Source organism: Prionailurus bengalensis, chromosome B1 (genome assembly GCF_016509475.1).
Source record: "Prionailurus bengalensis isolate Pbe53 chromosome B1, Fcat_Pben_1.1_paternal_pri, whole genome shotgun sequence".
In the NCBI taxonomy this organism is placed as follows: Eukaryota; Metazoa; Chordata; class Mammalia; order Carnivora; family Felidae; genus Prionailurus; species Prionailurus bengalensis.
The window spans coordinates 48,595,574-48,610,464 of NC_057344.1; the positions used below are offsets into that span (position 1 = coordinate 48,595,574).

General features: G+C 50.8%; 1 protein-coding gene across 2 annotated transcripts; it reads left to right on the forward strand.

Annotated features, from left to right (window-relative positions):
* Positions 1 to 339: 339 nt before the first annotated feature.
* RNF122 (ring finger protein 122) lies at positions 340 to 14,119 on the forward strand. 2 transcript variants are annotated; one of them, XM_043564579.1, is made up of 7 exons: positions 340 to 805; positions 1,612 to 1,685; positions 5,453 to 5,609; positions 10,815 to 10,860; positions 11,377 to 11,418; positions 12,629 to 12,711; positions 12,987 to 14,119. In XM_043564579.1, exons 3-7 carry the CDS (start codon positions 5,500 to 5,502, stop codon positions 13,099 to 13,101), a joined length of 396 nt encoding a protein of 131 aa, XP_043420514.1. In that variant the 5' UTR covers positions 340 to 805; positions 1,612 to 1,685; positions 5,453 to 5,499; the 3' UTR covers positions 13,102 to 14,119. The 2 variants fall into 2 exon arrangements, with proteins under 2 accessions (XP_043420514.1, XP_043420505.1); XM_043564570.1 differs by lacking the exon at positions 1,612 to 1,685.
* Positions 14,120 to 14,891: the final 772 nt, after the last annotated feature.

Sequence of the window (14,891 nt, forward strand, 5' to 3'; positions counted from 1 at the left end):
AGAACTGGCTTCTCAAAGAGCTATAGAAATACTAAACAGTAACAGCTCTGGAGGCGGAAAACAATGTGGTACTAATCCTTCGGTTTCCTCCAGGTCCCGGCGGAGGAGGCTGGCCCCCGCCTGCGCCAAGCTTCGCACCGCGCAGCTTGCTTGTCTTTAGAGTTAAGTTTCCCGAGGACCGGGAAGGCGAAAGGAGAGGCGCCCACTGTGCAAAGATGCTCTCCCCTTGGAGGGGGGGCGGGCCTGCAAATAATACCCGGGGCCAGCAGGAAGACTCTCATTGGCCCGAGGGCGGGTGACGGGAGGGGGGCGGAGTTTGCGGGGTGGGGGGAGTAAAAGGGAGGGGGGTGTGCGCAGCCCGTGTCAGTTTCGGAGTCCTGGCGGCTCACCTTCGCGCCAAGGATCCTGAGCCGAGGCTCCCGGTGAAGCTTTTCCCTCCTCTGCGAACCGGGCCCTCCACCCTGTTCTGTAGCGCCCTGCATCTCCCCCAGCTCGGGGGCCCTTCCTGCATTTCCTCGGCGGTGCGTTGATCCTGGGGACTTTCTGTTTGTTTGTTTTCCCCTTTTCCCTCTTTGTTGCTCCGAAACCATTCAAGCCGAACCCCCCCACACACACACACCACCACCACCCCGGAGGGCGTTCGACTTGTGAAGAAAGGCGGCTGCCGCGGACAGCACCGGCCCCTCCTGCGGACCCGAAAGCCGGTGCGCCCACCCCGTCTGCCCTACCCGCCGGCCGCCTGCGTTCGTTCGCCGGAGGAAGCCAGCCGAGAATTCATTGATGCACCCATTCCAGTGGTGTAACGGTGAGTTCCCGGGGCGGGAGGGCGAGCGGACGCCCGGCCGGCCGCAGACGCGGAGGGGCGCAAGGCTTAAGATCAGACGGAGGGCTCGTTCTTCCTCTTCAGCTAAGTTTGTCATGAAATGGGACGGGCGAGCAGGCGTCCTGGCGCCCAACGAGGCTCTGCACAGCGCGGAATTTGAAACAAAAAAATCAGGTTTAATTCCAGGGCCGGAACGTCTCTGAACGTGCGGGGGGCGTGGGAGCCAAGGGGTTCGCGGCCTTTGTGTGGCGCCTTCGCTCTTCTACCCCCTTCCCTTGCCTTTGTGCGCTCAAACTCTGGTCTTTGTTGTGGTTGTCGGAGGAGAATTAAATCCGCGCTCGGGCTGGGATCTCCTAGAGGGAGCTCAAGTTCCCGGCCTGGAACTTTGCAGGCTATTTTAAATATGTATACAATGCAGCGTGCGGGACGGGGCGCGGAGGCGGCTTCCTCTGTGCCTTTGTTGGCTTCTCACTGGCTGCTAGGGGGCTTTGTGCTTGAGGAAGATGCCGGATTAAAGAGCGTGCCTTTATTGGATTGATAAAGCCTTGCAGATGTCTCAGCGCCCGGGTACCTTTGGGTGCAGAGTTAGGCCAGCAGGAGTCCTGCTCTGTCCCCAAGGCCACACTGTGGTACTAGCTTCTGAGCTGTGGTGGTGGCCGCACCCCCTTACCTAAATCATCCCTCCACCCCATTCCCTACCCACCCGCCCTGGAATGATGCTAAATTCATCTCACCTGAGGCTTTTTTCTTCTTCTTCTTCTTCTTTTTTTTTTTTTTTGGTATTTCAGGTGATACAGGTTGGTTCTGACTCCTCACCCAAGCTATCTTAAAGGAGGGTCTTTCTGAGCGACTCAGTTAAAAGGTATTGGTGTTAGATACTAACGTTCCAATGGTTTTGGTGTTTTGACTGCGAAGTCCCAAGGCTTGGAGTTTCTGGAGGAGGTGTGTGGGGGCCGGGGACCTTATCTCTGAGTATGGTAGGCTGGGTAGTTACAAAAAGAAAAAAGAAAAATCCATTCTTGAGGGCAGACCCCAGCCAGATCTTGGATTAATTATTTCAAGCGGCTTTTGTTTTAAGGCAGGGTTTGGACAGCATGTGTATGAGCGTCCCCCAACCCCCTCTTCCTCTTGCTGGTAGGATCTAATTTCCTGAAAATGAACCAAGCTGTGTGTGATAGGCAGGCATTGAGGGACAGGGGGGTGGGGAAGGACGGTGCATCCCGGCATCTGGGAAAGATTCCCGGCGGCTGGGAGGGGGAAGCATTTCCCAGACCCACCGATCTTCCTTGGCCAGCCTTCTCTTGACGTCATTCCAACTCCCAGCCTGCACACCACCTCCCAGCCTGCACACCACCGAGATGAGACATTCTGATGTCAGGGCTTTCATAGGTCAGCTGAGACAATGGAACAGAGACTTAGCAAGAACCAAGGTGGCTGGCACTTTATTCTGGCGCTCCTATTTTCATATCGGGTTTTTAGACCAGCAGAAGACTTGCTCTTTTTCTTTTCACTTCTTAAAGTGGCTGATAGATCCTCTGTTTTGACTCCAGTGAGGAAGCCATCCCTTCCCCCAGCCCCTTTGTGGAAAAATATCTGGAGGCTCTCTTTTCTGGGGTTGGTATTCTGCCCTTACAAGTGTTTCTCACCTACAACTCTTTCTCACATAAAGTTCCAAGCTCACCGACTCCATCCTGGAAGCCCAGGGAAAGTCTGTTAGGAGAGGTAAGATGGTCAAGGTAAACTGATCAGAGGACCACTTGAGACCAGAGTGCAGATACATATCTTCTATAATAGCCAGTGCTCTACAATTTCCCAGGACAGGAAACCAAATGGGGTTCTCTGGGACCCTAAAGGTAACCAGGATTCATCTCCTAAAAGGTGCATGGAGAGCCAAGACAGATCGGAGGTTAGACCTTCTTAGTGTATCAGTTGTTAGTGAGGTAGGGAGCCCAGAAGCAAGGGCTTCTTGTTGAGAATAATAAGGGTAGGAGCTAATTATTTAATTTTTTCAACAAAGTCTTTCAGGACAAGAACTACTTCTCCTTTTTGTTTTCCCACAATGTCTAGGTCAGTGCATAAATCAGCCCTCGATTAATACTTGTTGGTTGGCTGGCCATTCATTAGCTGAGGGCAGTTTCTGGGCAACTTTCCCAAATATCACTCTCCTTACTTTGGGATGGGAGCTTTTGCCAAGGGTACCAGGTTGTCTTGAAGAATCAGGAGTTACTTATCTGCTAACTAATTAAGTGAAAGCAAGCCAAACACCAGGCTAGGCACTGGAGGAGCTACAAAAGTCCAAGTTGCTGTCCTGAGACTTGGGAGTATTCGAGCTTATTAGGACTTTTTCATTTCTGATTCCAGTATTCTAGTTCTATCTCTATTGCCATGCCTCCCTTTGTATGGCAGAAGCCTTTGTGTTCTCTTCATCCCTACACTGTAAAATCACCCCGTGATTCCTTTTTTAATTTTTTTTATCTTACATGTCTATCATGGTACTTGTCATATAATCGATGTTCCAGTTAAATTAAGTTGATGCTTGGAATATTTGGGCAACATAACACAATACTAAGTATTCAAGAGCCAGAATGTGTGGTAGAGGCTGTGAGTACTGTAGAATTCAGGGAAGAGAGGGGTCCCTGGAATATCATGAGGACCAGGCTTGGTGGGCGTCCAGAAGGGAGGGGGAGTTTCAGGCAGGGAAAGTTGCATGAACAAAGGTATGGAGGCAGGTGAGGACAGGTTGGACAAGAAATAGGAGACTGGTCTATGTTGGGGGATGCTGGAAAACTATGAGCAGTGGAGGTTGAGGCGACCCAGTGCGTGCATGTTTAGCAGGACTTAAAACCAGTCATGAGCCTGGGAAATACATAATGGAAACTGAGTGGGAGGATATGTCACACACATGGGCTAAAGTAGAGGAAGGACTTGACATCAGTGAGGTCTGGGGTGGGGACTTGGAATAGAACTGGTCCCGACATCTGAAAGAGGTTTGAAGGGAGGCTCATTATATGGTTACTAGATTGATCTAGGGGATGACTGAGGCATGAGATGTAGGATGTCAAAATCGACTTCCGGTCCTTTCAGCCAGTCTTCTGCTGAATTGTAGCACTGGTAATTTTAATCTAGAATTCTCAAGTATATTAATGGGTCCTGGCTTCTAACCAAGCTGTCAGGCAGGTACTTAAAACCCATGTTGAAGACTTGGGTACAGAGGTCTTTGGAAACAAGCCTTCTTAGCTGTTTGACGTTAGACAATTTATTTAATGATTGAGTCTTTTTTTTTTTTTCCTGTAGAAGGGGTAAGTAAATTTCTCAGTGGCATTACAAAGATTAAATTGGTAGCGTGAGAATGTGCTTGGGGTATTGCAAGATTCTAGTTTTCTCGTCTCCTCACTTTCTGAAATCTAAGAATTTTATTCTTGCCTTTTGGATCACGATAATATTTTGTCTTGGTTGCAGGACTAAACACTCCACCAGCTTATTGTTTCTATCCTATATTTTTTTCTTACCCAGGACTGGTTAATCCAGCAATTTCACGGACATAAATCATTTCTTTCCCTCTCCCTTCCGCCACCCTCGGCCATTGGCTTTATATTGAACTGCTTTCTTTCCAGCTCTAACTTGGCTGCCACCATTCCAATCTTTCCTGCTCCGGCAGAACTTGTCTTTGTTTCCTTGGCCAGAACCCTGTCACATACTTACCTCAACACCAAACTCTGGCAAGAGGCAGGTGACAACGATGATTGATAAGCTAATCAGGATTTACCCTCTGAGGATGCTTGGTCAGCCAATCAGGATTTACCCTCTGAGTCACGTGAGAAGGGGAAGCATCTGGTGGCTGGTCAGTGCTTCCCCCGCTGCAGGTATAGGAATCTGATGAGGACCTTGTTAAAATGTAGATTCTGATTCATTTTGTCCAGGGTGGGCCGGAGATTTTGCATTTCTAACAAGCTCCAGGGGTTGCCAGTACTAGTATGGCACTGCTTTGAGTAGGAAAGGGAAGAGTGCCCAAAGTAAGCTGCACCCCCCCCCCCATCTCTTTCTGGAACACTGGCCCAGCCTCAGGGTGAACAGTTTCTATTCTGGTCCTGGTGCAGCCTGTCTCCTGGAGCAGGTGGCTTAATAATGACAGATGACCTTTGCAACTGCACCTCGGCAATTTACAAAGTACATGTCTCACACCAGTTTGGGTCCTCTCTGCATTTTGCTTGTTTTTAAATGACAAAGTGAAGCTTAGATAAGTAAGTTTTTAAAGGTCACCTCTCTAGGGAGAGGCAGTGTTGGAACCCAAGTACCCATTTTCTCACCTACGGCTCTTCATTCTGCTGCTGCACTAAATGAACTTCTACACGATGGAGTCGAGTTTCCCATTTGCTGAATCCTTGATCCCCTGGATGGGGATGCAGTTTTAAGTACTGTATGTAGTATCCCATTTCACGGATCGCTGAGTGACCCAAGATAATGTAGCTAGTCAGTATCAGAGCTGGGTTATAAACTTAAGTGTCAGCATCAGAGAGGTTTAGGACCCCGGAGCCTGCCATTTCTCTCTCCGTCCTGCCTGACCTGAGTACCATCAGCCCCAGTGGTCAATTTCCAACTATAATGCTTTCCCTCTCCCTTTCTTTTCAGGGTGTTTTTGTGGCCTGGGACTGGTTAGCACCAACAAGTCCTGCTCAATGCCACCCATCAGTTTCCAAGACCTTCCCCTCAACATCTACATGGTCATCTTTGGCACAGGCATCTTCGTCTTCATGCTCAGTCTCATCTTCTGCTGCTATTTTATCAGGTGGGTGGCACCCTGGGTGACCTGGGGCAGGGAGTCCAGGAGGAGGAGGCCTGGGGGTAGGGTGGGCCAAGTGAGATTCGCACAGCAGTCCCTAACTTCCCACTGGGGCCCCTGCTTTGAGGACAGGGCTCAGCCTGTCCTTCCTTGGGCCCCTGAGGCCTGGTGTTTCTATTTTCAGCAGCCTCTGGAGTTGTCCCAGAGCATATAAGGTCACCATTCGTTGGGCTACATCGCATCTCTTGGCCAGTTATTCTAGGGTGGCCTAGAATTACTATCTGACCAAGTGATATCATTGGTCATCCCTTAACCATGTCTCCACTCCCCATGCGTAACCTCTGGGTGGCCGGGGATAGGTGGGCATCGGTTACACCAACGGCATGTTCCTCTGCCCTCCTGGGAAATCCTGCCGTCAGCCATCCAGATGCTAATATTAGCAAGCTGATGTCTGGAGAGCCGCTTGGTCTGCCTCGTAAGCTCTTCTTTTTTGATAGTGAGAAAAACCCTAAAAACGCCCCTTATTCTTACTGCGTGGAGATCCAGGGGAGGACTTGAGCATGGCGGGGCTAGCCAGGGAGGTGTTTCTTCACCTCCCGTTGAAAGACGTAGGAATTGGTGGCTGGTTTTCTATCAAAAATTTAGGGCATGACTGGCATTTAGAGTGGAAATGAAAGTAGTGTTTCTGGCAAGGGCATGCTGTTGGGATCACCAGTTCCTCATTGTATGGGACTGTCCTGCACACTGGGGAATGTTGAGCATCCCTGAACATGCTAATGGTCTTTAGGGCCATTGTGATAACCACCCCCTACCCCCACCACACCTTACGAAATACCTAGGTAGCCAGCAGCTGGAGTCTTAAATCCTTTAAATTAAAAGGAGGGACAGAGGAGTTCTGGCTTCCTCCTGAGATGTCTTGGTGGGTCTGAATGCTTTGCCCAGAGAAGGGGCAAGGGGGAGGCAGACACTCAGTCTCTATTCCTAAGGCTAGCAAGAGTTTCCTCTAAAAAAAGGGGAAGGGCCCTCAGTGCCCCCAGTCAGCTACTTTAGGCCTCTTCTTTCTCAGAACTTTAAAAAAGTTCCTGGGACTGGAGTTTTCCACTTAAAAGTTGATGCAGAGAAGATCGTGGTGTATTTTCCCTCTTGTACAACCGAGCCTAACATTTGCATAAGTGGGAGTGAGGGCAGTTTTCTAGCATCTCCCCACCCCTTCCCCTTTCTCCAAGCCTACGTTTTCTTCCTCAAACATTCTGCCTTCCTGACCACCAGCCACCCCCATCTCCCCATACCGAGCAATTCATGCAGTTCCCCAGGGACTAAAGATGGAGACATACCAAATACCAAAGGTATATATATGATACTGGGAGAGGGGTCTGCAAAAGCAGCTCTGGTGTACACACACACACACACACACACACACACACACACACACAAGCTGCAAAGGCAGTCAAGTGAAGAAAAATCTAGAAAATCACTCTGGGCCAGGATGTGGGTGACCAGGGTTCATTTCCTAACTCTGCCACTAATACGTGCGACCTTGGGTTTTAGTTCTTCTTTACCAAGTGCCTTCTTTTGCCACACTATAGTTGGCATTTTGTGAAACACCCCTCCAGTTTCTATATTAGCCCACGTTGTAAATGAGGAAATTCATGCTCTGGCAGTTAAGAATTTGCCCAAGGTCCTATATCGAGGAAGATCCAGGGGTGGGCTAGCCCAGTGGTCATTAGCTAGAGTCTTTCAGATTCCGTATGTTCACCTTCCCTGTCGGGTTCCCATTCCTTGAATGGAAATAAAAGGAACAGCTGCAGCATCCCTTAGCACCCCCATACGGCCGGAGATGGGGGTCCTGCAGAAGGACAGGCTGGGGAGCTAGATAGGGCTGATTTATTTTTGTCTGGCTGGAGTGGAAGAACAGAGCCGTAACCACATGATACCAAAAGCTTTCCTGACTGCGGGCCGCTTGGCGCCACCTGTCCCTTCCGCAGTAATCTGCCCCTTCTGTCACCCCCACCTTCTGTCCTACAGCCTGCCCAGAGTCAGCTGACCCCGGACTTTCATGGTTCCAGAGGCTCGCTGCTGTGTGGCAGCCTGTGGGTGTCTATATATAGAAAGACACACAGGCACAGAAGCCACTTCCTCTCCCCGCTTCTCAGTTTCCTCCATAGCCAAAATAGGCCCATGACCCCTACTCTCCACCTGGTGAGCTCATTGGCCAATGCCAGCCTCCTCTCCCCTGCTCCCCTCACCCATTCTTCCCTGTTCCCCAGGAGCTGACCTCTGCCCTACACAGGATGGAGGGGCCAGTGAAGTACAAATAGGCAGGAAAGGAGCAATTATTTTCAGGACCTGGTGGCATTGTTTGCTCCAAAAGGGAAAAGCAGTGAGGGAGAGCCCGCTGGCAGTGGCTAGAAATGGTCTCATTGAAATCGGAGTATTTTTAGTAGCTTTGCTCACCCAACAGCTGAGAGGGCCACCTGTCCAAAGTAGCTGGCACTACCTCCTCTGCTGGGATGTCCCAGGGGCTTTGCTTTTCTGCTTTGTTTCCCTTGCGACCTTTTTGGGTCTCATCACAATGTATACCTTCCTGTTCTGGAAAGTCTGCATGCAGGGCGAAGGGGGTGGGTCTGCAGCCTTTCACTCTTCTGGTGGTACTGGGCTCTGAGACCCAGGCTGCTGGAGGATCCTTGACTGCGACCATCAAATGGAGCCAGGCAGACACAGGGGGTGAGGGTGGGCAGGGGGCGCCCTGCGCATCCCAGGACACAGCGAGCAGAAAGGCACGGCACACCCTACCTGCGTAGAGCCGTGTTGCAGGTGAGGTGGTTGAGACCCCAAGGATGTGTGGCATCCTCTCATTCTCGGAGTTAAAAAGCAGGCCCCTCACCACTTCCTTATTTACTCTTCGGCATCCCCGCGACAGCGACGGTGACTGCCTGAGAACGTGGCTGTGAGTGCTTTGACTGTGAGAACACTTTTTTGCTTCCCCAGCTTCATTCGGTGTCAGCCAGGTGACAGTTGTTCATTGAAGCCTTGCATGCACCCTGCCCCGCCCATCTTGTTTGGAAGCGGGCACAGAGATGCATGCATCTGAAAAGCTTTCCTGGACTGAGGCGTTCTCTGAGTACAGGACGGAACAGTGGGAGTCCTGGCTAGGTCTTTGGCCCAACCCTCCAATGACCAGAGACCCTCCAGTGGATGTGCTGCCCTGGGACTTAGCCCTATGGTGCAGGAGTCAACCTGGACTGGAGTTCTTTTTTAAGATTTTATTTTTTTTTTTAAGTTTATTTATTTTGAGGAAGACAGAGACAGCATGAGCGGGGGAGGGGCAGAGAGAGAGAGGGAGAGAGAGAATCCCAAGCAGGCTCCACACTGTCAGCACAGAGCCCAATGAGGGGCTCAAACTAACCAAACCGTGATCATGACCTGAGCTGAAACCAAGAGTCAGACACTTAACGGACTGAGCCACCCAGAGGCCCCTTAAGATTTTTTTCAAGTCCTCTCTACATGCAACATGGGGCTCAGACTCCCAATCCTGAGATCAAGAGTCACATGCTCCACCACTGAGCCAGCCAGGTGCCCCTGGACTGGAGTTCTTAAGAGTCTCCAGGCACCCGGCCTCCCAGGGCCCTGACTTGTGCTAGGAATAGTGGAGATAGCTGGGAGCTAGATCCAGATCTGCCCCCCGACTGTGCCTGGGGCATGGCTCTGCTCTGCCCCTCATTCCGCACCTTCCTCGGTTCTATTCAGTTTCTCCACAGTGCCTGTGGTGCAGGAACCTTCGTACCTTCTCGTTGAGGTTCCTGATTTGAGATTCTCTTCCTCTGACTCCTGTCAGCCTTCTTGTTCTGCAAAAGGACAAACATTTGGGGCTTTGGAAGTCACACAGTCTCTTTCTTAACTACCCCCACTCTACTGTGCAAAAGCCGCCACAGATAATATGTAATATTTAATTATTATCACGTGCACACATGCGCGTGCGCTCTCTCTCTCTCTCTCTCTCTCAAAAATAAACATTTAAAAAGTTAAAAATAAAAATCAGTCTTAGCTCATAGGCTCTATTGAACAAGTGGCCCTTAGGCCATCGTCCGCCACATCTATTCTAACTTGACGGGTTTCTGATGTTTCCTTCCAATAACGCAGATCTGGCAGAAGTGCTCAGTGGAGAGAAAGCCCCATGTGGCTCCCAAGTATAGGAGGACACAGAGCCACCTGCTTGATTTGGATGGTTTCTCTCCCTGCAAATAAAGAAGCAGCAATACTGCGTAATCGTGATCCTAGCCGTTCGCTGTAGGCTTGTTGATGAAGATCGGGTGTTTCCCAAGGGATCTGGTCTCCTTCTCAGGACGATGGTGTGTCCCACCTAACAGGCGAAAACAGGCCACACTGTTAAAGCGCTCAGGCCCTATGCTCTGATAGACTGATTCAAATCCGCCTCTTGCTGCCGACTAGCCGGGAGGTTTGGGCGAGTTACTTCTTTGGACTCCATTTTCCTCATCTGTAAAAAGGAGGGTTTCTCGCAAAGTATGTGAATATGGTAACAGAGGGATGGGGGCAAGCAAGTCCTCGATACAACCGCTGCGTTATTGCCGTTAGTAACAACACACTGGGTTTTGGCTATTGAGTTAGGTTGTGTGCAGGCCACCAGCTGGAAACTGAAGAGAAGAAAACAAAGAGGGCATCCTCGGTGTTTGCCTGGGTGCCGTGAAGGGGAGAGTGTGCTTTGGTTCAGAATATTAGTGTTCCCCTGGGTGGAAAATTCCCCAGAGTCAACAGAGACTCACTTACACTGCTACCCTGGCTTAATGGCAAGATCCCTTGTAAGAATATCTAACTTCTGTATACTCAGGAAGCAGAGTACTGACCTCTCGACTTGGGGGGCCTGAGGAGACTGACTTTCTGGGAAACAGCAGGGAGTACGAATGAATAATTCTGCCAGAATGTGCTCTGCCAGAATTCCCCGATCTGTGGGACCTGACGGTAAGTTTTGAGGCTGTTGTGGCTGAGTAAGAATCTGAGTCCTTAATCAACTCTGGGCGACCTGCACAGGTCCAACCACACCATACTCCATGGCTTCTCCGGGACAAGACGCCCCTCTGAGGAGCAGCCTCTCCGCCCCCAGAAGAGGGCCCACGCAGCCTGCCTGCCTCTCTCACTCTGAATGGCTCTAATTTGTACAAAGGCATGGTAACCTCTCCTTTCTCTCTCCCCTAGCAAACTCCGGAACCAGGCACAGAGTGAGCGATACGGCTATAAAGAGGTAAAGTGCTACATCTTTCTTTCTTTTAAAAACATTTTTTTCAATGTTTATTTTTGAGAGACAGAGACAGAGGGTGATTGGGGGAGGGAGACACAATCCGAAGCAGGCTCCAGGCTCCCAGCTGTCAGCATAGAGCCCACCGCGGGGCTTGAACCCACGGACCGTGAGATTATGACGTGAGATGAAGTCAGACGCTTAACCGACTGAGCCACCCAGGCGCCCCAAGTGCTACATCTTCCTGTGAGACTTCCTCTCTGCTACCAGCCCTGCTAGAGAGAGGACAGGCAGCAAGCAAGCTGAACCCCCTCGGCCTCCCTGCTGGCTCCCCCTGGCCAGTGCTTTGTACCGTCCTCGAGTCTGGCCTGGCCCGGCCCAGGCAGTGGCCAAGCCCTCCCCCTTCACCAGAGGAAGAGGAAGACACGCCTGTGCGGGGCTGGGGACTCCCTTGGCTGGATGATAGCACCTGGCCCCTGTGCTTGGCTTCTTCTGACACCATGCCTCCTCTCTCCTTTTCAGGTGGTGCTTAAAGGTGATGCCAAGAAGTTGCAGTTATATGGGGTAAGTGTCCTCGGCCAGGGTGCAGGAGGGCCCTGGCTGGCAAGGCAGACAGCACCCTCTCCAGCTCTCAGCCAGGGCCTTTCAGGAACTTATCTCCTTGGGCCAAATAAATGTGACTCATTCCAGTAGGTAATCCGTGTATGGAATTCATTATGTCTGGAACCGGCGCAGGCAGAAAACATAACGGGATCGCGGAAGGGTTGGAATGAGCGAGGACACGTGGCCCCGGAAAGGCTGCTGTGCATCATGTTTAAGGGGAGGATGGGTCTACCTCTCCACACCAGATCCCAGCTACCCTTCCCTGCTTCTAGGTCTCCCGTCTTGGTTTTTCACTAAAGAAGGCCCTTTTTACCCTTACACATATACTCTGTCCTGGCAGACTGTGGACCTGACCAGTGCATCTAGCCCTGCCATTCTTGCCTGTTTGCTCTCCAGTCCCCTCCCCCAAGCAATACTGCCACTCCTTGGGTCCCATCAACACAGACTCTTTAGGAGTGGGCTGTTGCCTCTTCCTTCCCTACTTGTGCCCATGAGATCATCTAACTTTCTCAAGACTTATGTCCATAACCACAGACACTTGTGCACAGGGTGTTTGTGGTGGTTGGGCACCGGGCGGACCCACGGGGATCGCGAGACATGAGACAGCCTAGGAATGCTTCATTTTATCCCTCTTTGATGTATGCTATCACATCTCAGCAAATTCAGTGTTCCCTGAGCCCTCTTTGAGAGGGAGAATTCAGCTGTGATCAAGAAGTTAGTCCAGAATTACAGAAAGCTAGAGTCCAAGAATATGAACTGAACATTATACCCCCTTTTTTACCTTTAGATATAGATGCATGCCTCCTTGCAAAATGTACTAGGCTAGAAAGGATTAAAAAATACTCCTCTAGAACACTTACGGTCAATGGAAATTTCTGTGATGATAGAAATGTTCTATATCTGCCCTGTCCAGTATGGGAGCCACCATGGCCACATTGTGGTTACCGAGCCGCTGAAATGTACCTAGTGCAACTGAGGAACTAAACCTTTAATTTCATCTTCCTTTGGTCTTGTGAACAGTCTGGTGTGGTTAGTGGCTAGCCTATGACTCAAGTTTCCGTGGCTAATCAGGAAACTGGGCTAGAGCTTTGTTTTCTTGGATGGGGATGAGCCGATGGGTGAATGCGGTTCTTCCCCAATCTCCTCTCACACCTTCCCTTTCTTCCCACAGCAGACCTGTGCAGTCTGTCTGGAAGACTTCAAGGGGAAGGACGAGCTAGGTGTGCTCCCATGCCAACATGCCTTTCACCGGAAGTAAGTATCCACCGTGGGGGACGTGTGTCCAGGGGATACCTTTTGAAAGGAATAAGTAGGGAGCGTCTTCGAGAACCTGTAATCCCTACCCCCTCCCATCTGCCCCTTGCCAGCGATGCCTGACATCCTGTCTGGACACCAGGCAAGCCGGAGGGGTTGGACCGGGGCAAGGATGGAGGTGTTGCTGTTCGGAGGAGCAGCTGGGCTCTCTGAGTGAGAGACAGGTGGAACAGGTTGGGGGTCTTAGGGGAAAACTGGTCTTTTTCTACCCACAGGTGTCTGGTGAAGTGGCTAGAAGTACGCTGTGTCTGCCCTATGTGTAACAAGCCCATTGCTGGGCCCTCAGAGGCCACTCAGAGCATTGGAATCCTATTGGACGAGCTGGTGTGAATGCTGCCTCTACACCAAGGCCTGGAGAAGACCGCTTGCCTCATGGGTGCCTGGCCCCTCCACACAGCTACGGGTGAACAAGACTGGTGGGTGGTGACTGACGTGCTTACCTGAAGGGGCAGTAATGCAGGGCTGGGCTCCCACAATCAGGGGGAGGCCTGAGTTGCCCCACCTTTCTGCCTCCTGAAGCCTTCTTCAGCTACTCAGCACCTGCTACTCAGCACTGGCGGTGTCACCCATCAAGAACGCTGTATCCTGGTTCGGACTGTCTACCTGCCTGTCCCTGTGGGGGAAGCTGGGGAAGGCAATCCACCCCTATCTGGCCGAGAACTTGGAGTTCACCCCTTAGGAGGACTGGCTGCCCTGACCTAGAAGGGAGGAGATGGGCCCTGCCCCACCTGTAACCTGCCTCCCCTCTTCGCTCCTTCCACAGGAAGGGGAGAAGGGGAGGAAGGAACCATCAAGGAACCAAGTGCCTCCAGTGCAAGCGAGGGAGGCTCTGTAGGAAATCAGGAAGAACAGGGACATGGAAAAAGGAAAGTCAATGTTTACATGGGGCCTATGGAAATAAAGGCTTGGCCTGTAGGCCTGCTGACCACAGGGTAATGGGGGGCGGATGCCTTCCCTCTGCTAGGATCTGAGGTGCTATCCATTCACTGTCTTCCTCAGCTGATCTCAGAGCGTCCTATTCCGTTTTGGGGTTATAGTACCCCTCCAGAGGAAGGGCTTATTTTACACTCAAATGAATTCCCAGGGGCTTTTTCTAAAGGAGCAAAAGGGGCCTGGGGATGGGGGTGTCTGAAGGTTAAGGTGGCAACAGATACCTTCTTCCCCTTTGTAAATAGTATTTTTATACTTCATCCTCACCATCTCAGGCTTTATACATGGAATCCCCTGAATGGAGGGGGTGGGGTTTCCTCTCTCCTCCTCCCCGCCCCCCCAGAATAGGTGAGGGTGGGAGAAAGGTATGTATTTAAAGAAAATTAAATTTAATAACAAGTTTCTCTTTTTGCCTGTGGTTGTGGCCTGTGTCTCTTGGCCCTTTTCTGCCAGCAGAGAAAACAAGTTCTCTACCCGCCTCTCGCTTCTCCATACTCAGGGCACACTATGCTCACAAAGGTTCCTAATTCTTAAAAAAAAAAAAAAAAAAAAAAAACACTGATATCAGGTTATTACCCATATAACATAGGGCTCACATCAGTGTACTTTAAGACCAGACTAAAAATATTCTAAAGGCGGGCTTAAAGAAAGTTGATGTATGTCACCCAAGTGTGTGACAGCATACTGAAATTCCGAAGACTTGAAATGAATAGCGTCCCATGTTTAATTCAAGCAATTGTGCTCTTAGCACAACTAAAGGTCAAGGTTGCTACCATAGAGGCTTGATCTCTTTCCCTTATTAAGCTTTTCTCTTGCCTACTTGCTGACCATCATGGACACATGCTACCCCCTGAACCCACATCTAGAAGTGTTGGCATTAACGAACGTATGCCCCTCTGTGCGCTCAGATCTTGTACCCACACCCTCCAGCTTTGTTCTCAGTGTCTTAAGGGAGCGTGGAACCAATAACAGATATGCAAAATAGATTATGAGGGCTGGGAACAATGTTCTTGGGCATCACAGCATGGAGCCGGTGGGCTGCGGTTGACCCTTGTCAGTGGAACACGGCAGTGGCCAATGGTCGTCCCAGGGGAGCAGGCCCTGGGCACAGTAGGAATATTTGTTGAGCGAAGTCTAATGTAGCCGTGGGTCATGGATGTGCAAGAGCCACCCGTGCACCCAGAGGAACC